This window comes from Neolamprologus brichardi, chromosome 8 (assembly GCF_056152115.1).
Source record: "Neolamprologus brichardi isolate AB-2024 chromosome 8, ASM5615211v1, whole genome shotgun sequence".
NCBI classification, from domain to species: Eukaryota; Metazoa; Chordata; class Actinopteri; order Cichliformes; family Cichlidae; genus Neolamprologus; species Neolamprologus brichardi.
The window spans coordinates 18,962,014-18,986,140 of NC_142111.1; the positions used below are offsets into that span (position 1 = coordinate 18,962,014).

A 24,127-nucleotide genomic window follows, 5' to 3' on the forward strand; every position below is an offset into this window, starting at 1 on the left:
GAGTATATTTATTCAAGTACTTGTACTATGCTGCGCTCTGATTTTACTCCATCACATTCTGAATGTGAATATTCAACTTCATACTTCATTTACTTAACGTTTTAGTTACTTATAACTTCTCATATTATTTGCATTATTTTAGATCAAGCTACTGAGGAATATATAGAAGTATTTAAAATCATCAACATATCACTAATTCACTAATTAATAATAACAATATTATACTAATACTTTACTAATTTTGGGTTTTGCTGCTGTAGCCCATCTGCTTTAACTACGGTTGGATAAAGGTGTTGTTGGCATTCATTGTATGAACTACTGATCATTATAGTAAGAATCTGACAATCTGTTTAAACAAAGTCTTGAAAATTGATGTTGTTCTGTGATCAGTACCTTAATTTTTCAGTTATTCGAGATTATTGTTACATTTTCCTCTTTGCATGTTATCATAAAAATGTAATCACTTTGTGAAGGCCTTCAGTTCGAGGTGTCGCAACAAAATGAAACACCAATTTGGAATATGGCTTTATCCAACATTTATATTTCTGCTTTGGAAAAAGTCTGCAAATTAGAGCATTTTTAGAAAGATTACAGCAGCTCTGTGAAGCCGTGATTATGCGGGGGGGGGGGAGATTACCTTGTTAGTATTCTAATGTAAGCCCTAACTTTTGCTAATTAGCACCCGACAGTACAGAAGCAGCTGATGGAAATGCCATTGTTGTACAAGTATTTGAACAAAGACGATGAAATGTGATGGGATCTCCAGAGTTATTAAAATTCATCTTGTGGGAGGGCTTAGATGTGCGTGTGTCATGTTTTCTGTTTTTTCATTGCCTTTTGTGTTACGTAGCCTGATGATTGATGTGCATTTTGCTAATTTTTTTGTCAGTATGAATTAGCTCTACTGCATGTGATAACTGAGACAATTCTTTTTCATTTTCAAGCAGCTGCTGTAACTGGTTTCACCAGACAACAGATACAAATGAACCTTTAGAGTCATGGCTCATTTACAGTTATTTTCCTATTGGTCAATTAGCACTTTCACTGTTAATTAAACAAAATCAAATCACAGGGAATGAAAGGAAATGCAGTTTCCTGTTAATCCATGTACCACTGAGGGCTAGTTTCATCAAACACTGCACATATTAACCACATGGTGGCGCAAGAGGAAAAGTTAGGAACTCATCGATGTCATTGTGATTTGTTTGCAGTGGAAAAGGGAAACCTGTATTAAATTTCATAGTAATTTCATAGCAATCCGGCCACATATTGTTGGGATCCTGCTCCAGACACTAGTCCAGCTCCTCTGCTCTCTCATTTATATCCTGTCCTCTATAAAACACTGATGTGAAGATTTGCTGATTTTCACTGTTCTATACGTTTGTTTGTTCAGAATCAAAGTGTTTCTGATTTGTAGCCCAGCACCCTCTATATGACTTACTGGTCAAAGTAAACCTCAAAAATTCCACAATTCCAGGTTATTCTTGTACTTCTGCAAATTTGTGCACCTGTGTTGAGACACACTACTCACAAACTGGTGATCTCCTCCACCCAGATGTTTCATCTAAAACATATTTTCAGACTTTATCTTTATATAACTGCCTACCTGGACCCGTCCAGCCAGCTGTAACCGTGACCACACAAGAAGACGGAGTACTTCCCCCTGAGTCTGTGTCAGTGGCAGGAAGGCATGCTGCATTGGTGTTGGGATCAAAGGTCAGACAGTGATTCTTTGAGCTAGGTAGCTTAAGCAAAGCCAGATCGTGTCCACCGCTCTGACCCTTAAACTTCCTGTGAACCACCACCTGCTCCGGTGTGAGGCGCCGCTCGGACCCCCCAACTATCACCACATACCGGGAGGGATCGCCGCCAAACCTTCAGGAGAGAGACAGAAGCAACTTAAGGGTGATTTACACTTGTGTATTACTGCGCTGAGTGGTTCCACTGCAGTGTAGAAACTGATTTATTAATATTGCTTTGGATTTACCTGGTGACACAGTATGCAGACGTCAGGGCCCAGCAGGGGCTGATCAGAGTGCCACTGCAGAGAGGACTGCTGTCTTCTTCTTGAGACCGAAGCCACACAGACACCTGCCATGGCCATGTGGTCCTGAGCAAGAAGAACGAACAGATCAAAACGACTTCCTGCTTCTCTTTTTGATCTTGTTGCTCTTTCAAATTAACTTTTGTTCAACATATAAATGTCAGTCAAACCAAAATAACCACAAAATATGTGATGTTTTCCAACTCGGAAGCAAAAGTTGTGCAAGATTCACCAGCTAGCCAAACGTTTCATATGTCTGCTCTGGGAGCAGCAGGTCAGCAGGTCCAAGTCAGACACACCACAGAAAAGAGGAGCCGGGGTGGAGGTGGGTTGCAAAGCAGCTTGCAGGCAGGCAAAAGCAATTTAAATAGTGTGTCTTATATGAAATTTACTGGATGTGTAGAAAGAGATCAACTCAGCCATCAGCTTTTTTCTACTTTTTATAAATTGCATACAAATTATTATAAACTATTAAAAACCAGTTTTTAATAGTATTAATCCTGTAAGTCCTGCATGTGCTGTATGCTGTGATTTCTGTGAAAGCCACAGGTTGCATGAACAATCCAGCGGGGCTGGGAGGTGAGCCAAATATTTATATATATATTTGTCTATCCAGTTAAGCCACCAATGAGAATATTTTAGAGAAAATGGTCTGAGAAGTGAAGCAAAACAGGTTTAAATTTTCATTAATTCTGTTTTACCTGATTTTTTTTCCCCTACCTGAGTATGTTTTCCTCTCCCTGATTCCTCCTCTTGCCATCTTCCTCGGCCATCTTCCTCAGCCCACAGCTTGGCTCTTCAGGCTTAATCTGTGCCGTTGATTCTCGTGGCGTGATGTCACACCGTACCCCTGCATCCTCCCTTCGTCTGCAGCCCTGGATGCTCTGGCCCAGAGAGGGACACTCGCCTAGGAACTCCTCTTTCCCTGTGCACCTCACCTGGTCCAGGTGGACGGGTCCTTTCCCCTGACCAAACCCTCCAGCTGCAACCGCTCGACCGCTGGGGATGACACACATTCAAGAAGATGTGACTTTATGGTATGTTTTTGTTAACACTAAAACTGTCATCTCTCATTCACCCACACAAACATTAACCTGTGTCCAAGCTGTCTGCACACCACGGCTGCGTTCAGATCGTTCCAGCCTGAGTCGCAAATACTTCCCCAGTCACCATGGAGATACACTTCGACTCGACCTTCCTTCCTGCTGCTGCCACCCACAAGACGCACCAGGGGACCTAACCAAAAAAAAGAAGAAAAACAACGCTCATTCATATTCATGCCTGCGCATCTACAGAGACGGAGGTAGCTGTATGCCCACTGACGGTGTTAAATGTCATCCAGTGTCTCTTTATCCGGCCGCTGTTCTCATTCTAATGGACTGTGTGTGTCGAGCGGAGAAGCAGGACCTCTGGAGAACAGAGCCAGTAACACCGCTTTATTTTCACAGCTGTCATCATATGACATGTAAACCATTTGGACAGAAAAACACCGGTGTAAACAAGGAAGGCCGGCAGCATGCGAGCAGCGGTCTGCAGCAACATCTTGCCCTTTTGTGGCAAAATAAATTTCAGCACCACCAAATTTCTGCAGTGATACTCCTGGTTTAACTGGTTTATTTCTTCCACTATGTGAAAAAGAAAATAAACTCTTTAAAATTGTGATTATGTTCTGAGACAGGAAATATATCTTTGTAAATTTAATTCAAGTTATTATTTTTAAAACCTGATCTTTATTTTTGTAAATACAAACACTGGGCATGAGTGGCTTAAAGGGTGAGGAGGAGAGCTCTGGAGGTTTGCCAGTTTGGGGAAATAAATCTAAGTGGTGAGTGCTGCTGCTGTAATGTCCTTTGGCAAGGCGGTAGCCTCAAGTTGTTCACAACAAAGGCTGTATATAAATGATGACTTACAGTTGGTTTAAACTTCTGCATTCAATCTGCGTCGTATGTGTGCAATAACTCCCCTGAGTCCCCTGAGTCACAGCTGTGACTACTCCGATTGGCCTGTTCAGTACCGCAGATTCCTCCTATGCATTTCTGACTACGTTTTCTTTGCAGTTTTTTTTAGCGTATATCAGTATTATTGAGAGAATAACAGCCATCGCCTCAATATAAGGTCTCACAGATGTCAGAATCTGTCAATTCCTGGTGGGACACTGCCAAAACTATCAGGAAGGATGTGATGGACTCATAAAAAGATGCTCATAACACAAAGCAGGGATCCAGCAACGGAAATTTTGTATTATGTGACACTACCACAATGTATTGGAGGTGTGTAAAGGGCGGATCCTGAGGAAAATTATCCCGAAAGTTAAAAATGTTTCAGAATTGAAAAAACTAATCGGCTGATTCATCCTAAACTACCGCATGAAATCATCCCCATCACTCGCCTGTGGAAGGTGCGATGACCGGCACCTCATTAGTCTCCTCGTCGGACCTTCCTCTGCAGCGAACACCGACGTCCTCGCTGTGGGAGCAGTCGGTCCGTCCCCAGATCCCATGTTGGCAATCAAGCAGCGAGGTTTCAGATCCCTCGCACTGGACATCGTCCAGGAGGATCAGGCCCACGCCCTCGCCAAACGTCCCATCAGATACGACCTTAGCGTGACCCCTGGAGATGGAGAAGAGTTTATCTACTTATAAAGTGTTCAAAATGCAAACAGCAGTCTTCTTAGTTGTAACTATGGCAAACTTGGGGTGCAAAGAGTGCAGCTGCAATTTTCACTGAAAAAAGCTGCATGCAAAAAGACTAAAACTGTGTTCATACCTGTAACCCAGCTGCCTGCAGACCACCTCTGCATGCTGCTGGGTCCAGTGGTCGTCACACACCGTCCCCCAGTCACCGTTATGAAACACTTCGACTCGGCCCTCCCAGGGACTGTCTCCTCCAACCAGACGCACCACACCATCTGAAACATTTTGTGGTTATAAGCAAAAATCAGATCCTCTTTTCTCAAAGGGAAGATTCTTTTTCATAGATGCTACATCTGAAATTAATATTAAAATGTGTTTTTTTTGGCTTAATTATTGATCAGAGAACATATCACATGTATTGATATGTTACTGCTCAGCTCACATAAATCCTGTTCCTACTTGTCACAAACAGGATGTTGCTGCTCTATGCAGTAATGATTTATTGATGTTCGGAGCCCGGCGGCTATAAATAGCAGCTTTAAGCTCATCAGTGTGTACAATTGCTATGTGTGACTGTGTATATGCGTGTGTGTTTGGGTGCGTGTACCTGTATAAGGGCTGCAGGAGACCCCAGCGTCCTCCATGTGGTCACAGTTGTGCTGCTCCCAGTTGCCATGAGGACACTGATCCAGGAACAGCTCGTTTCCTGTGCATTTCATCGCATCCAGCAGGATGGGACCTGAACCCTGACCGAAGTGAGCCCAGGACCAGGCTTTTGCCACACCGCTACAACACAAACACACACACACAGAAGGTTTTTCCAGAAGGTTACTTAAGATAAGATAAGTATATTGTCTAAAGGAGCAGAGAGGGTAGACCTGAGAATAAATAGGCCATTAATAAATAATTAAAAACCAATTACCTCACAACCTCAGTTTATTTATCAGGTTAACTGGCAGAGTCAAACATCTAAATTGATGGCAGTTTTACTTAAACAAAGGGATCAGATAAAATGCTGTCAGGCAGCCAAACAGTGAATAGTACAAAACTGTCGTCCCACAACATTTGTGTTGGGGTGATTTGTTAAATGTTGCCATTGTTGTGCTTAAATTTGTAAACCTTGACTTAAACTGCATGTTTAGATATTCTTCTGTTCTCCTCCCCCACATGCAGGATGGTAGAGAAGGGTATAGTGTTTAACTGCAGGCACATTCCATCTAAAGCTTCTGGTTTCCTTATCTGGTAAGGGATGGTTACTCCCGGCCATTTAGGGGCTCGCCTGTGCTTGTGTATGGCAAACCATTAAAGGGGTTAAGCCATATACAGGTGAGGGGAGATGACCTTTGGATAACTAGGAAATGTGGTTGAACAGTTGTAAGCATATATTGTGTGGCAGGAAGTCACATCTACAGAGACACATGCACATGCACTCACGTGCTTGCACATGCATGCACACACACAGTGCCTTGGGTTTTACGATACACCACAGGGGTTTTACGGTGAGAGGTTGTGTAACGGAGTAAAAGCTGTGAGGGGAGACTGGAGCTTTGGAGTTGGCTACAGGTGTGCTTGTGTTAGCTCTGTGAGCGCAGTCTCCCCTTGGAAGTAAAACGTACGAGTGGATCTTGTGTTCTGTTCGCAGTCTCTCGTGGTCTGATTCCAGCAGCGTTGCATGTTTAGACCCAACAATTTGGCATTGATAAAGCTACACAGTGTCGCACAAAACGATCAGCTTTCCCAGGAGGACGATTCATTGACACAAAATCTGCCAGTCTGCTGGATATAACTCTGAAAAACACAACTACGACAAAAAAATACTCTAAAGATACTCTTTGAATAAATAAAATCATCCAAAATAATAAACTGCTTTTTTGTGATGTCTTCTTAATCCCAGCTTGCTATAAAAAGCCCTTTTGTGTTTCTGCTTGTGCGAAAAGTGATGTTTAACCTAAAAATAGCATGCAGCAGGTTTGTTAAAAAGAAATGTAAAACATATCAAACTACAGGGTGGGCCATTTATATGGATACACTGAAATAAAATGGGAATGGTTGGTGATATTAAAGAAGAGGGTTGCATTGACAATCCAACACAATGGGCAGCACATTGAACACATGTTATAAGTGGTCAGAAACTTGTAAATAACTCATGAAAGAATAAAGTTATGTTGAAACCAAGCACACCATAGTTTTTCTTGTGACATCACCAACAAGTTTGATGTGTCACATGGCCCTCTTCCTATTGAAAAAACAAAAGTTGTATCCAAGATGGCCGACTTCTAAATGGCCATCATGGTCACCACCCATCTTGAGTTTGCCCCCCTCACACAAACAGGACTTTAATATCACCAACCATTCCCATTTTATTACGGTGTATCCATATAAATGGCCCACCCTGTACAAAATGTTGCAGGAAAACCATCAACTAATTATTTGTTATTTATAAATATGGAAAAATAGAAGGAATCAGAGTACGGGAAGCAGGGAAGGGCTGGAAGTGATCTAAAAATGATTTTATACAGTGAAATGTATTCAGTACAGCTTCTTAAATTTTAAAAGGCGCACAGATTCTGAACACTTTGCCATCAAATCTTAAAAATTTTAATTAACAGGCAAAATTATGGCTTGTGTGGTCTTTGTTGCTGTTTTCTGTTTGATCTGATATTAGCATTGATATGTTGTGTCTTTAAAAAGCCCAACCAGGGACACGGTCTGCAAGGTAGCTGTGGCTAAACGTTTTATATGCACTGTATAGTTGCATTCTGCTTAAATGCACTCGTGTTAACATGTGTTGTTTAAATTTTACAAATAAACATTGTATAAATAAAATACAAATACAGGTGGTTAATGTATACTGAACATTTGTAATTACAGCCTCTCTGATATAATTTTAAAAAAATCTTATTTTCTTTCATATAAATCATCAATTCATTAGTGAATTATTTATTAGTGTAATAATTTACTTTTTTAATCAGTTAAAAAAAAGTAAAACCTTGTGTTTTTCATTCATTACTTACATTTAATGTTGTTACTTCTCCATTTTCCTCATTATATTTAAAAACTTGCACTTCCAAAAGCACTAAATGCAGAACTCTTACTTGTAATTGATTATTGTCACAGATTTGAGTTTTTCTTCCTCTGCTGTTTGTTCACAGGGAGGAGGAGTGTTAGCTAGTGCCAGCATGCAAAGTGTCTACATGTTTGATACGTATTCTCTATCTATTGCAGAGCGAAACAAAAAACGAATACAATCCATGTGGGGAAAAACTAATCGAGTTTGCTTCGTTTTGTTTTGCGTGTCAAAACACATCAGCGCACAGCTGTACACAGCTGTGTGGGAACCTGTGCATCAGTGTCAGGACATCTATTATTCACACGCACAAACACAGATGGTGAGGTGTCCCCCGGTGTTTCGGGAGATGAAATGCAACCTCGTGTTAAACATGGAGGAAGATCTTTCTCTTTGCAGCTACAAGTTCACTTTCTTCTCCGTAGGGTTTACATTCTGTGTGTGAGGAGGTATTTTCAAGATGAGACAAACTGTAATCTGCTCTGCTGGAGAATCCTGAACATCTCCAGCTTACTCAACGGCATCTGATAAATAATTCAGTTTTAACTCATTTTTTGGATTTTAAAGATACTGGCATCTTCTGTATGAGCTGAATGTTCCCTGTATTTGTGTCATCCACAATGCCCCATCAATTCAGTCATTTTCAGCTGCCACACTGCAAACCTGTAAATCTTGTGTAATTGTGGTGCCATTAGTCTTTCCACTGAGAGTGAGACAAATAAACACCAGCACAAGCAAAAGGTGCAGTCAAAAAGTTATGCAACTCCACACATAAACACCACAAGCTGGACCGGATTTACATTTGGCTGCTATCCCCCTGAAGGTCGTCTCCTTGAGCAGCCCTGCAACAACCTGCACACTTGGGATATGTGCTGGATCTACTCCACTGAGTCAAAAAGGCGACACTTTAAGGACAAAGTCACAGGGAGCCAAATCGGGCATCTAGGGCAGGTGGTGTGATACATTTGCTTTGGCTAATAAAAATCCTGCCGTTTGCTCTTTCTCCATCAGATGCATCAAGAAGTTACAGTAATGTAAATGCAGTCAGAGACCCTGGGGGAGTTCAATACACAGCACACAATCCCATGTTTATATATCATGCTCAAAAAATTAAGGGAACACACAAACATCACAGTATACACAACGTTAATTAAACTTCAGGGATATCAATCTTTCCGATTTGGAACCATAAACCACTGTGAATCCATTTCATCTGCTTTAGCGCAAATAAAATTGACAACAGGTGCACTGGAGAGGCAGCAACAACTGTCCCAAAAAGGGAATGTGTCATGGTCCATGGGAACAGGTAGTGTTCGTGTTGACTCAGTGGCCACGCCCTCGGGTTGGGTCGTCAGCATCGCACCTGGATTCCATCCGAGGCAATTACCAGAGAACTATTTCACTGCTCCACGCCAGTCTGTTAGTCACTCTTAGTGGTCACCGTCTGGCAATTGATGATGATGATGGTGATGGATTGCATTTATATAGCGCTTTTCAAGGCACCCAAAGCGCTTAACAATGCCATTATTCATTCACTCTCGCATTCACACACTGGTGGAGGCAAGCTACGGTTGTAGCCACAGCTGCCCTGGGGCAGACTGACAGAAGCGAGGCTGCCATATTGCGCCATCGGCCAATTGAAGACATCTCCTGCCTGTTTTGCGCGCAAGAGAACTCCCTCAGTCTCCGTCTCTCCCTCCTTTTATTTTCTCCCACGGACACCCTCCCATCCGAGCCCCACGGTCTGACTCTGATTGTAAGCCACAGCGTTCTAATTCTGGTTTAGTTTTGACTCTCTCCTTGCCTGCACACAAGTAATTGTTCCCCTTTCTGTTGCAGCTTCCCACGGTTCAGATCACAGCTTCCCAGGGAATTTTAGTTCCTCGGCTTGAGTTTTATTCTCGTTCCCTTGGTTGTTCCTGATCATTTCTGTTAGAGAAATAAATCTGTACATAGTTCCTGTGAATTTTGTATTGAGTCTGCTTTTTGATCCCCACTCTGTGTGTATGAACCTTGGTTCATGACAGAATGGTTTTGCAGGTGGTGGCCACAGAATACTACACTCTGAGTGTTGTACAGATGCTCCAGTTCCTTCAGGCTGGGGTATCCATATGTCCCGTCACAGGAAGGTTTGCTGTGTCTCCGGGCTGTTACAAGAGGAGAGCTGGGCAAGGCTATAGAAGGACAAGCCAGCAGCTGAACCGTTATCTACTTCTTTGTTTGAGTACGATTGTACAATCAGGAGGATCACTGTCAGACCGACACAGGGACCTGCAGCGGGATACTCAAGTTCATTCTTCTAACCTAACTGTTGCAAACAGACTTTGAGGGATGCATGAGCACTCATGCATGCCAGTGGCACCCAGTTCTCTTTACCAATGAGACCAGGTTCATGCTGAGAACATGTGACAGACATAAAAGAGTCTGCAGGTACCGCAGTACACATTATGCTGCCTGCTACTTTAGGAGTACACTTATCCCCTGAAAACTGTTTGGCCTCTTATTCGTGAGCAGAGACCGAGCCTGTGACGATCCTTGAAATGAAAGTCGGGTCAACTTGCCAGGTGGTGAGAACAGGACATACGGGGAGTGATCTAGAAATAGCAGCAGTTCTGGACCTGGTCCAGAGGTGCACAAGGAGAAGACCTTAAAGGGGATAGAAAGCCAATTTAAAACAGGCATTGTGTTTGCTTTCTTCATTTGTACATTTGTGGCTCTCCTACTACAGTAGGTGTCTCTGTGGCCTGAGGCTCACAACGTAACCTTTGAACTAGGCAAAGATCAAAATGTTACCATACATCTCTTATCTAGTTGTGGTGGAGGTGTGAACGTACCCAAAACTGAGCTGTCTGCACACCACCTCTGCATCCCTGTCGTCCCACTGGTCATCGCAGATAGAGCCCCACCTTCCTGCATGAAACACCTCCACACGACCTTCAAAGTCTTCCTCACCTCCAACCAGTCGCAGAGGAGGGCCACTGCCTGAGAGGAGTTTAAAAGATGGCATGAGATCCAGCAGCATCCACCTTGAATGCTCTCACACACATTTTATTGGAACCGAATCGCTCTGTGCCTCTTATGTATGGGCCGAAACATTCAGGTGCGTTTGCCACGACATTGTGGAAGTCACACTGACCTTCTGGTGGTGCGCACACCACTGCTGCTTCGTTTCCATGGCTACAGTCACCAGTGACGAACATCCTGCTCCGGCACTTACTCAGGGTGTTCTCATCACCGCGGCAACCCAGACGTTCGTAGTGAAATAGGCCAGAGCCCGAGCCGAACTGAGAGTGCTGCAACGCTGTGCCGATATCGCTGAAAATAGAAACGTCACCGGTGAGAATGAACTTTTTACATCAGTCACACGTCACTGTAACTCTTAGCAGATGTTTCATCCGACCTACCCCAGACCCAGCTGTCTGCAGATCACACTGGCATCCCGGTCCGTCCAGTGAGAGTCGCACACTGCTCCCCACTGGCCGTTCAGGTAAACCTCAACTCGACCGCTGCCAGAGATCGAGCTGCCAACCAGACGTGTAGCACCTAAAATCACAAACACGCAAATTTTAATGATCAGAAAACTCAAAATTTTACAATGGCAAGTAGATAATAAACATAATTTTGACATAATAACCCAAATAAGTTCAGTACAAACTCGTCTTCACAGGCATCACACATACTGTGAGGTTAACCGCTCATCAAGGTGTTTGTTATGATTCAGTTATTAGATTGTGATCGTATCTCTGGCAGACCTCCACTGTTTGATTCAATATTCAGCACTGAACACCTCTACATCACTTTATCAAGCACTTGTCTGTTGACACATCCTGCAGACAAACATTAGCATTCCTTTGAAGTTTGGTTTCAGGTGTATCTAAAACCAACAGTCATCCTTTAAACTCGTTTGTCCAGAGGGGAATATCTGTCTCTTCAAATGCTAATCCCTCCAATACATCCAACAGCTCGTAATCATCTGTGGCTGTCTGTTGTTTCATAGCAAATATATAGCTATACAAAACTAAACTTGTTTTCCCAGCAGGCCAGTTTTACAAGATGACACAAAACCAGTGGCCTGTTTTGTTTTGTTTTGTTTTTAAAAGCATTTACATTTATCAGATAAAATTAACTCAACAGACACTTTGTTACCATGTGGAAACAACTCAGTACATTTAATCAAAATACTGTTGAAGTAAAAACTGAGCAACAGAAAGTGGATAAAATGTGACTTTGAATGTGGCATGGTTGTTGGTACTAGACAGGCTGATATTTGAGGAACTGCTGACCTACTTGGATTGTCCCACACGACCATCTCTGGTTTACAGAGACTGGTCTAAAAAAGAAAAAATATGTAGTGAGCAGAAGCGTGTACCTCTGTCCTGCTACTACTCATTACAACCAAGGTATGCAGAAGAGTATCTCTGAACATACTACATGTAGAACCTTGAAGCAGATGGACTACAGCAGAAGAAGAAAACACCGCGTGTCCTTCCTGTCAGCTAAGAACAGGAAACAGAGGCTACAGTTTGCATTTGATTGGAAATACGTTGCCTGGTCTATTGAGTCTTGATTTCTGCTGCAACACACACATGTTAGTGTGAGAACATTTTGTAAACAACATGAAAGCATTCCAGCAGGATAACGTGCTGAGTCACAAAGATCAGGAATTCTCAAACAGGTTTCTTGAACTGACTGAGTGAGTCCACAGTCACCAGATCTCAGTCCAACTGAGCACCTGTGGAATGTGGTGGAACAGGAGATTCACATCACTAATGTGATGCTATCATGTCAATAGGTACCAACATCTCTGAGGATTGTTTCCAACATCTAGATGAATTTGAGCCACAAACCACTGAAGCAGTTGTGAAGGAAAAAAGTGGGACCCTCAGTGTCAGGTGAATGTAAATAATCACATGGGTTTGAAAGCAGTTATTCTATTAAATACATTAAGTTGATAGAAAGACCATGTTGGTAACATTTGAAATAGTTTATACCTGGAACTCTAATCAGTTTAGAAATTGGTTGTTGAGCCAGTCAGAGGCTTATTTTTAAATTGAGTAATACTGATATAGAAAGTTTAGATTTTACATGCCAGAAACCAGATTTAGAAATTATTCTCCATTACAAGAGGAACTGGGGTTCGGTTTGTGACTGTTTTACTGTAACTGGAGCCACAATTTACAAAATGAACATCCTGCTGATTTAAAGAACTCTTCAAACTTGTATTCAGAATATAAACTCATCAGGAAAATGTTTACTATAATAAATAAAATGAAAAACAGCGTCATATTCCCCTTTTGGACATTTAAAATAATGCAGTTTAAGGAACTTGTGCATAAAGGGTCGACACGTTATTGCAGTTCAGTCATTAATCAGTCATGAATGCCAAGTATCAATAGAATTTTATCTTTACACACCAAATTTCTTTGGATTTTGAATTGTTGCAGTTGTTTTGCAGATATTGTCTTTTACATAAAAGAGTATCTTCCCTTCTTTTTGGTGTGAAAACCTTGTGGGGGGGAATGAGTACAGCACTAAACGTGGAATGAAATCATTTAAAGGTCAACTTGTTTTTAATCATGCATGAACTGTTCAGAGTGTCTGTGGATATACCCTGGTGGCAGTCGCAGTAGGCCCAGCCAATTGCTCCTGAGTTCTGTCGGAAGAAACACCACGGGTTGGACTCGCGATCCGGGTTCCTGCAGTAGTTGTGGTCACCCAGGCCGCGGCCCGGGTACTGCATGACATAGTCTGGAAACTCAGTCCATTTCAGACAGGGGGCACCAGAGTCCGTCTGCGACACGGTGCCGTTGTAGTATCCCAGTTCTGTGAATCCCTCAGAGCATGACAGAGGCACTGCACACCAAAGGGAGAGGAGAGTAAGTATATGTTGAGGAAGATGAGAGAATGAGATGTTTTGGATGAAAGGACGGGTATTTGGGTCAGCGAGGACAATGAGAATAAAAGAGATAGTTTGGGAAAAGAGAGGTGAAATGGGAGTAAAACGGGTCTTATTCAAATCACATTATCCCCGTGTCTTTATTATATCTTAACATAAAACCCTACATGGATGATTCTCCAGTACTGCAGCAGGATCCCCTCTAAGGCATTCAACCACACTGATCCATGGTGAACTGGGGAAATTTCCATGACCCTGAACCTCCTTATTTAACACGGTGGTGGCCAGATACTGCCAGTAATCTTCTCTGAGAGGGAGGAATGGGTGAGTGAAGCTTCGACAGTCTGAGAGGGAAACTGCTGACATCAAAGTGTAGCAAAATTAGGCCACAAAATGTAGAGCAGGTTTTGTGCTGCAGCTGATTAAAACGCACACAGAATGCGCTAATGAAAAGAAATCATGCTAAAAAATATAATGGGCAGAGTGGTGCACATACAGGCACTGCACAGCACACTCAGAGGTGCAAAGTCACTTAAAAAGGTAAATGATTTATACAAGTAGAGTGGAAAATAGGATCTCTCTGACTTTAGTTGCTTGATCTTTTTATTGTATTTGCATATTTGTTGGAATGTTGGTCTGCAGGGCCACACTGAACTATAACATGTTAAACAGAGGATGAACCTATGCTGATTGCATTTGTCGTTTGCTTCTGTGACAAATGTGGGAAGGGTGGCTGAACTTTGGTACAGATATCCAGGATGTTTGCTAATGATTTTTCTGTTTTTTCTTCCACTCTGTCACAGCAGCAGCACCTCAAACTCGTTCCTGTGAAAGATCAACATCTGCTTAATGTGGCACAAACAATCAGTCACTACATTTTTTATTCACAGCACAACAGCAAACAAGCCGAAGACAGTTAAGAGGAAAAAATAAAACAATCCCGGTGAAAATTATGCCAAGTTCATTACAAATATCAACAAAATGTTAACTATAATACACAACATGTCTGTCTGTTTGTTTGTTTCTTTGTCTGCCAACTCGGGCTACGTGCAGGTTCTTATCTATATCGCCTTTTGTTGCCTAACAACCACCTAGCAACAGACTGAAATGAGCAGTTTTTAGCACTAATGCGCTTACATCAGCCTACCATCTAACTTATATTAGATACAACAGGATCCTGAACTGCTGTTTATGCCATTTTCCTCCTGCATCAGTAACACAATTCTCTGTCAACCTTAGAAATAGTTGTGAGTACATCAGCAGTTTCTGAAATAATCAGATAAGCCCTTCTGGCACCAACAACCACTGCACATTTATGTCACTTAAATCACCTTTCTGTTCAATTCTGATACTGAATTGAACTTCAGCAGGTCATCTTAACCATGTCAACCTAAATGCAGTTACTGCTATGCGATTGGCTGATTAGGTAGTTGAACAGCAGTTGCATCCAATAAAGTCTTTTCAAGTTTCACTTTGGCTGATCTATAAGTATGAAAACCCCCTAAACCAAAGAAAGAGCTCGACTGAATGTTGTTTTCTACAGATACAGGAGTGTTTTCCTCTTGAGTCGTTGCATCTTCCTCTGAAGAACTTCAGTACTTTTCCCGCACCAAAGCTTCGGGGGTTTCGGAGGCCAAGCGGCTACTAAACCATGATTAATGGTAGCAGTGTATCAGCAACCCCCAACCCTTATCTCTTCAGCACACACCGCCCTGCAACCCTGAAGCTCACCTCACACACTAACGCACATCCATAGATTTCACTGCAGAGTGACCAACACTGCAACACACAAACACACACAGACAGACTGGAGGCAGATAAGAGGAAAAGCAATTCTGAAGTAAAGCACAAATGTATCCTTAAGAATTAAAAAATCTAAATCACCCTCATACTGGACTCAAAACCTAAATGCGGAGCAAGCAGCAAGAAAAAGGGTGCCTGTCCCTTTAAGGAAATTTGACACCGAGGAAACCAAAAGCAAAATACTTCTGGAGAAAGGGAACTGAGCCATACTCATTATTCTCACTCCCACACCAACGAGGAGCAACAAGTAAGTAGTCACTAGTAACCTAGGCTTTCTTAATAACACATAGCTACTGCCATTAGTATTATTTATGTGCTGTACGGTCATAAACCTCTTTGCTGGTGAAGCTTTTTAGCTGAGAAATGTTGCCACAGCTGTTGTCTCAAAAATATGATCATATGATCTCTTTAGTGATATTCCCGATTAAAGATATTTGTTGTCTAAATGTCTGAGTCGAATTTCCCACGTTTCACTATGTTTCCGGTGTCAGTAGTGAACTCTGAACTGCAGCTTTTAGGGCACAAAGCACGAGAAGTGAAAGTAACACTAACAACATACTGTCCAGCTGCATATGCCAAGGATACAAAGGCCACATGGGACTAATTTTATAATTTCCTTTTTTTTTTTTAGTTTATCTGATTATGACTCCAACAATAGCATAAAGTTCAAGGAAGTTGCCAGTCTATTTGAAGGTTACTGACAGAGTGGGATGATACCTGTGTACCACACATAGTTGGCCAAATGCGTAATAGTTTAAGTGGTTTCTCTCATTCATTGCCTCACTGTGTCAAAACAAGTCTGGAAAGGTTGATAAAACCGAATCCATTAATAGAAATGCTAGAAACTACAGTTTCTCTAGTGGCCACTTGATGCTAGCTTTAAAAGAGGAGCATGTTAAGATGCCTAAACTTACAGCAGGAGAAAAAGCATTTGTACAAAAAACAGATTTGGTTCTTATAGATGATTTCCCCCATTCATGGCAGCTGTACAAGGCGTGGAGATTTTATAAATCATCTTTTTTTTCTACTTGTTCAAAGGCTTAAACATATGGATCATAAGCAGAGTGTGATATGTGCTTTTCTTTTTCCATGAAAATAATTTAGAAATAATTTAGGTCCTGTATATTTTTAAGCCTATTAGAATTTTTTTTAAATGTATTCTATTCTCAATGTAATGTTTATAGAATAATTATGAATTTTGAAAGTTCAGAACTTAAACATATGACAATAGCGTATACTCTGCTGTGTAGTGAAACTAAAATGTGTAATATTTTATTGCCAATAAAACAAGGCAATACAGACTGTTTAGTTTGTGACTTCTTTCACTTTGTGCTATTTGGCCAGCTGTCCCAATTACAAAACAACACAAAATATGATATTCTGTCCCAGCAGATTTTTTCTTTCTCTGCTTTAATGACATATTTTTTTCCCATAGAGGAAATCTGTCATCTGTAAACCCTCTTTTACCCATATCTGCGAATCTTCAGACTGAGAAGGAGGCAAACTTGTTCGTTTGCTGAGACCAACGAACTAATAAATGTGTGAAAATGACTCAGCTCTCTAATGTGTTTTACAGCATCATGGACCACAAGCTCTAAATGTGAACAATGCACTAAATGACGGTTAGATTAGGGATGATGTAACGCAGAAATGTGGTTGCAACCTCCCCATCAGCCCATCACCGCAATTCCATCATCAACTGCAAAGCCAACAATCCGTGTACGTAACTTTTCTTCACAGACATCCTGAAAACAACGGTTTCTAAGTGCAGAATGTGAGACAGCCGCCCTGGTTCAGCGATATAAGAAGACTTCACCAGTGTGATGCCAACAACCAGGTGAGTATTTCATATTCAGTAGAAATGTTTCTGTCTTTTTCATGATACTCCTGCAAAATCTGTCACTCTGAATCCTTTTGAATCCTCTTTTATTTGATTAGGAGTAGCTCTGAAACAGCTAAGATCATGCTTCCAGCTAGTCTTCTCAGACTGAAAGTGAAAGCCAATTGTACTTACACTTTAACCCCACTGGGAATTTCTTAAAATTTTAGCAGAGGCAGGGACTCGTAGACCAGCCTGATTATAAGGGGTGTAAGCCCTTTGATTGACAGGTGGTGCCCTATTCAGCACTGAGATATAAGAAGAAAAGGAATCAGCTGTTTATTTTCCCCAGTAGGTACATTTTGTTTCAAGTCTGTTGTTTGGTTGCCAAACTCAGCATCCTATTTAATATCACAGTGGGAGCTCGGTAACCATCCACCCTAACTAGTGCAAGCATTAACTAACTTCCAAATATGATCACATGTGATTTAAAAATGAATAAATAAATATATAAATAATGACGTTCAAGATATCAAACGAGCAGTTCCTCTTAATGCACAACTACGATCATCTTTGATAGCTACTAACTCCTTTTAGTAAGACTCAATATTAATCAATCAATCAATATAAGTCAGTATAAATCAGTAAAAGTCATCACATTCACATGGAAAAAAAATGTTGGCCTTATCCAGTTCAATTAGTATTAATTCCCACACTTATTAATTCATCGTATATATCTGTTTTAATTATACAGTCTAAAATATACATATATGCTATAAATATACTTACATAAATATCAAATGCACAGTCCTGTGTTATATTAACATATACACCTTTATACACTGATCTATAGTTATTTAACTACACCTATCCAAAAGTATTGCTTTGTATAATACGTCATTCTTAATATAAAGATTTAACACCCCACCGCTTCCATATAGTGCTCTATTTTGTTGTGTTGTGTTTTATATAATTTGTTAATAATAATAACAACAATGGATTGCATTTATACAGCACTTTTTAAGGCACCCAAAGCGCTTTACAATTCCACTATTCATTCACTCTCACATTCACACACTGGTGGAGGCAAGCTAAAGTTGTAGCTGGGGCAGACTGACAGAAGCAAGGCTGCCATACCGCGCCATTGGCCCCTCTGCCAAACCCACCAATAGGCGGTAGGGTAAAGTGTCTTACCCAAGGACACAACGACCAGGACAGAGAGCCCAGGGAACGAACCAGCGACCTTCCGGTTACAGATGCGCTTCCCAACCCCCTGAGCCACGGTCTGATTTATATTTGTATGGCCTCCTCCACATTACTCCAGACTGTTAACTGCATGCTCCTCGTTGTTGTCCTCGCTTTGTGTTTTTTCAAATGTAGCTCCCCTCTCTGTCTGTGAAAACTTTTCACATTTAAAATTTTTGGTAACACATGATTTCTTCTTCTGAATATTATTTGACCAGTTTTAAATCTGACCAGATCTGTGAATTTTCACATTTTTGAATTTAAAAATATATCCGATCTTATTAACTGTCCTTACTGCACTTTTTGTGCATAGTGACTGTACTGTGCTTTTATACCCACATAGCAAAATTGGTATGGCCCGGATCTGGCCCACACAATGTGCTTACACCTGGCCCACATACCGCAAAGAATGACGACCCTTTGGTGGCCCGCACAAGGCCAGTTGCAGACACACTGCTGGCCCAGAACAGTTTCAGCTCTGCCCCTAGATGTCAGCCTAATGTGTACCTTAATCAAGCCATGTAATAACAACATGTGCCGGAACATAATAGTGCAAAAGTAACATGAGAAAACTCTGTTCAGACAGTGAATGGGATGATTCTTATATAGCACTTTTCTACTCTCCCAGATTACACAAAGTGCTCTATACAACATTCCACATTCACCCAAATTGAGTGCTTCATAACTACGTTCAAACTCTTGACATGCATACTGGAGGAGCCAGGGATCAAACCACTAACCTTCCAATCAGTAGGTGACCTGCTCTATCTCCTGCGCTACAGCCACCCAGTGGTAAACATGAGTAAACCCTCACTAGGTTTAGGATAAAGTGTACACTCACAAACCTGTCAAACCTGCATTTGAAACGTTGGCTACCATAGCAGTATAGTATTGCAACATGGCATTTGGGTCTTCTAACTAAAATAGGAAAATAGGAACATAGATAGTGCCATCATTGCCAGACCTGGCCCACGTCTGGTTGACATACACTCTGCCATGACACCAGTCAGTCAGAAGGGCCAGCTTGATGCCGGATCCAGGGAAGACCCGTTTTCTATGAGCCTGGGCCACATAAACCAAACCACAATCAGGCCAGATGTGGCATGCCATCACATAAACAGTGCCATCTACGCCAGGCCTGGCCCATATCTGGATGACATACCACTTACCCATGCCGGAAGTCACCCAGCAGTGCCGGCTTGACACCAGGTTCGGGCCAGACCTGTCTGCTCTGTGGGTATGTGTTACCCCACATCTCCAATGCACGGTGGCAACAGTGCTAACCACCGTGCCACCGTGCTGCCTGTTAATAAAGATTCATGAAGTTAGCAATAAAATCATCTTTATTTATACAGGAAAATGTCTACTTACTAAATAGCAACAGGTCAAAAAAATGGAAATACATAATTTGAAAATGAAATGAAAATGAAAGAACTGCGTTTATTAAAAACCCAGTCTATAAGCATGGGTCCATTTAATCCTGAGTCTCGATGATGGTGCAGTTTAGTACATTTGCTCTGTGGTTTAAGTGCAGACTATCGGGTTATGAACTGATTTGAATGTTATCAGGACAATGCCTGCTGAAACAGGAAAAATCTGTCCCCGGGCAATACTGAGGCTCATTAAGGTGATTGCACAGGTCGCGTCCTGTTCTGCAGCCTGAAAACAACAGAGCGAAACCTGCCATTCGAGTTTTAACTTTAATGGTTAAAGTCAGCGTTAAATAATTACAGCACTAAATGCAAAGATAAGCCTTTTGCTTATATAAGCAACTCTCGGGGGTTGTTTTAAAGAGTTTGGCAAAAATGTAACTTCCACTAAAAATGTAGTGACAGCTGCTGTTAAAAGCTCCAGAATAGCTCATGAACTTATTTTAGCTAAAGCAGCTAATCTGAATGTTGGCCTAGATTTAATAGTGTTTGTCTGTTTTCTTAGAAATGGCATCTGGCAGCAGTCTCTTCTCTGAGGACCAGTTTCTGTGTCCCATCTGCCTGGATGTCTTCACTCGCCCAGTTTCCACTCCATGTGGACACAACTTCTGCATGTTGTGTATCGAAACCTACTGGAAAGATGCGCAAGTCTGTCGGTGTCCTGTCTGTAATCACGCTTTTGAAAGAAGACCGGATCTCAAGGTCAACACTTTCATTTCAGAGCTCACGTCAAACGTCTTGTCGCTTAAAGCTAAAGACTTTGACACCTGGAGTGCTCATTCACTGCAGGCCAGCCCTGGAGCTGTGGTGCTATGTGGCATCTGTACCGACACGCCGCAAGAAGCAATTAAATCATGTGTGGAGTGTCAGACTTCATACTGCAATGTTCATCTGGCGCCTCATCACCTTGCCCCTGGACTGAAGAAGCACATGCTGATTGAACCTGTGGCGAGCCTGGAGGGGCGGATCTGTGAGGAACATAACAAGCTGCTGATGTGGTTCTGCAGAGACGACAGCGCTCTGCTGTGTGACGTCTGCTCCAGCTCCCGCCACAAGGAGCACTCTGTTGTTCCTGTGGAGCGGGCGTACGACGAGAAGAAGAACCTGCTGGAGCACACTGAGGGTAAAGTGCAGCGGATGATCCAGGAAAGGCTCCAGAACGTTGTGAAAGTGAAGGAATCAGTAAAGCTAAGCAAGACAGAAACTGAAAAGGTGACTGCCAGCGGCGTGCAGGACCTAACAGACCTGGTGTCTGAGATTCAGAAGAGTCAGACAGAGCTCATCGCGGTCATCGAGGAGAAGCAAAAAACTGTAGAACAAGAAGCACGAGGGGTAATTAGTGATATGGAGAAGGAGATCACAGAGCTGCAGGTGACGAGTGTGAAGCTGATTGAGCTAAAGCAGACTAAAGATCAGCTCCATTTTCTCCGGCACTACCCAAGCTCCTCTGTCCTGCCTCAAACAATGGATCCTTCCAATCTCAGCTTTAACCGACACCTGGAGATACAACACATAGGCGAATCTTTGAAAAACTCCGTCTCCCAGCTGCGAACACTGCTCAACAAAATTAACACAGACATACAAAAACTGTGCGACAGATCAGACGTGTCAAATAAAGCCACGCTCAGATATATGCAGCAGTACGAAGTGAACGTCTTGCTGGATCCGGACACGGCTCATCCTCTGCTCATGATATCGGACGACTTGAAACAAGTAAGATACAGCATGCGCTCAGGATGGTGGGCAAACCAAATCTCGAACCCAAGCATGTTCACTGAGCATCTTGCAGTTCTGGGAAACAGAAGCTTCTCATCCCGCAAGTTTTACTTTGAGGTTCACGTGGGTCAGAAGACCGAGTGGTGTCTGGGCATGGCTGCTGCGTCGGTCCAGAGGAGAGGGTCACTCAGTCGGGATTCGCGTAGTGGGCTGTGGGCCATGTGGTTCCTGGAAAATAAGTTTGAAACCTTCAACTCTCCGGATGAGCCGGTACACTTTGGGAAAGTGGAGCGGATCGGGGTTTTTGTGGATTACGAACGAGGTCAAATATCATTTTGGGACACGGAGGCTGCAACACTTATTTACTCTTTCACTGAGTGTTTCTTTACCGAGGAGCTCTATCCGTACTTTAATCCCTGTGACAATGAATTTGGCTCCAACTTAGATCCCATGATAATAGTTCCTGTTGGTGAAAACGAGTCAGCGGGGCTTCAGAGACTCACCCTTTGAATCAAATATATTATTCTGTTTGAGTCTTTGTGGGGTAAAAGCCAAGTGCCTTACATTTAAAGACATATATCCAATATGAAGGACGTTTTGGATATTTAATGTCTTTAATAGATATTTATCAGTGAGATAATGTGAATATATGAGGTTTTCTTGCTAAATTTGCTAATCGCCTATCCAAGTACAGATTTTTTTCAGTTTTGTTTAGTTTCTTTTTGCCATGTAGAGCATGGGCCTGATGGTCTAAATAACATGGGCCTGATGGTCTAAATAACCCAAAATGGGATGTCCACATATGTGGAAGCCAGGTCCTAGGAGGTTAAAATGACAAGAAAGACTGGCTCCTTGGAAAAAAAATATAAAGAAATGACGGTAGAATAAATCCAGTTTTGACAAGTAAAAAGGAAAAGCAAACTGATAAAAACAGTGAATGTGAATCTCAATATGAAAGTCTCTCAATGTTTGTTTTAAGGAGGAAAATAATATTCAAACCTTCAGAAAGTTTAGATGTGCATTTAATGACTAATGAGTTATTTATTATCACAGTTTTTCGTATAATAATTCAATTATTTAGTCTATCACGTTTTGACACATTGCCAGGCAGCTTCATAATTGTCTTATGAATGTAGGACGGTGGCTTCATCTTATAAACAGGCAGACTAATTCATTACACTACAAAAAAAGACTAAACTATAGAGGGGGGTTTACTGCTACATATGGTGACGTCAGTTTAAGTGTGAAAGCTTCGAGCTTGTAACGAGTTCGGCACTTCGTGCACAGAAGATCGAACAGCATGTTAACGAGGGAGAAGAATGGGTGGAAATAATAAAATTGAGGATTTAACTGAAAAGAAAGTGGTGCTGTAAATGGGAGCAACACCTGTGATTTCAAGACAAAATATGAATTCACCAGGTGTTCTTACTTATATAGCCGACATGGAGGTGCGAGTGGAGTCTGTAAAGTGGTGAAAGGACTAAAAGGATGTGCTTCTGTAAGTCACGAATAGATGCACATTTTGCACACGTTTACGGATTTGTAGAAAGAAATGTTGCTGCGGAGTAGTGTATTCTTTTGTATGTGTTTTTGGGCACTGTGAGCACTGCTAAAGTAGATTCCAGTATATTAAACAACAACAGATATATCCACATAGCAAGTCAGAGAAAAACACTGTCCCTTTAATTTTGATATATTTAATATTACATATATACCTGATTGAAGATCGATCTGATTTAATTTTCAAGTGTCAAACTGGAGTCATAATTCCCTGACTCATTGCAATGGTTTTTGTATTTTTTGCAATATCCAAATAAATAATATTTGTGAGGAATGAAAGTCAAAATAAATGACATTTTTTGCCTACAATTTGTGGATTTTGTAGCTCCTTTTTTCACCTCTCTCATATCCAGCACAGTTTAGAAGTTAATATAATGTGTACAGAAAGAAAGTGATAGGTTTTTGTGTTATTGGTTAGTTGGCAGTACTCCACAAACAAATGAGGCTTAAAATACACTGAGAAGTCAAGGAGGAGCCAAACAGTCATGTCCAAGGCAAATTAATGTTGTTGCACTAAAATCTGGCCAGTACCTACAGAAGAGGATTAGAGCCACAGGAAGAAAAAAAAAGTGGGCACGTATTTTTTTTTCTTCTTTTCCAGAATTCTGAGAAAATAGTCAAAATTCTGAGATTAAAGTCAAACTTATGACCTTTTTCTCAGAATTCTGGAAAAGCAGGGGAAAAAAAGACGTGCCCACTTTTGTTTTTCAGTCGCCCTAATCCTCTTCCATAAATACCTGAAGTTGAAAGATGGTAAAATTTCCAATTAAGTGACAAACATGACTTTGGCCTTGAGCAGAATTTGGGTGAAAATCCACTATATGATCACTGTGCTCAAGTACTACACCTGCAATTCTTGTCCATCTGACACTTATACTTGGCATAAAAACATCAGACGTTTGGCCGGATGAGCT

At 41.6% G+C, this 24,127-nt stretch overlaps 2 protein-coding genes across 3 annotated transcripts in view; one reads left to right on the forward strand and one right to left on the reverse strand.

The window, feature by feature from the left end:
- Positions 1-24,127, reverse strand: part of LOC102780776 (neurotrypsin-like) — a 34,685-nt gene that overhangs the window by 3,944 nt on the left and 6,614 nt on the right. Inside the window, exons 3-13 of the mRNA XM_006790994.3 lie at positions 13,355-13,597; positions 11,149-11,287; positions 10,881-11,059; positions 10,579-10,726; positions 5,285-5,463; positions 4,811-4,952; positions 4,434-4,654; positions 3,139-3,280; positions 2,765-3,043; positions 1,988-2,110; positions 1,607-1,875 (exon numbers count right to left, since the gene is read on the reverse strand). Of these exons, the coding sequence (XP_006791057.2) occupies positions 1,607-1,875; positions 1,988-2,110; positions 2,765-3,043; positions 3,139-3,280; positions 4,434-4,654; positions 4,811-4,952; positions 5,285-5,463; positions 10,579-10,726; positions 10,881-11,059; positions 11,149-11,287; positions 13,355-13,597 (2,064 nt within the window). The remainder of the gene's footprint in view (positions 1-1,606; positions 1,876-1,987; positions 2,111-2,764; positions 3,044-3,138; positions 3,281-4,433; positions 4,655-4,810; positions 4,953-5,284; positions 5,464-10,578; positions 10,727-10,880; positions 11,060-11,148; positions 11,288-13,354; positions 13,598-24,127) is intronic.
- Positions 15,446-23,516, forward strand: LOC102780503 (E3 ubiquitin-protein ligase TRIM21-like). Of its 2 annotated transcripts, XM_006790993.2 has the most exons (3): positions 15,446-15,690; positions 17,184-17,280; positions 20,443-23,516. In XM_006790993.2, exon 3 carries the CDS (start codon positions 20,445-20,447, stop codon positions 22,161-22,163), a length of 1,719 nt encoding a protein of 572 aa, XP_006791056.2. In that variant the 5' UTR covers positions 15,446-15,690; positions 17,184-17,280; positions 20,443-20,444; the 3' UTR covers positions 22,164-23,516. The 2 variants fall into 2 exon arrangements, with proteins under 2 accessions (XP_006791056.2, XP_087700881.1); XM_087844755.1 differs by lacking the exon at positions 15,446-15,690 and having other exon boundaries at positions 16,744-17,280.

Coding starts and splice junctions, on each gene's coding strand:
- LOC102780503 (XM_006790993.2), top strand. CDS start 20,445: ATGGCATCTGGCAGCAGTCTCTTCTCTGAGGACCAGTTTCTGTGTCCC.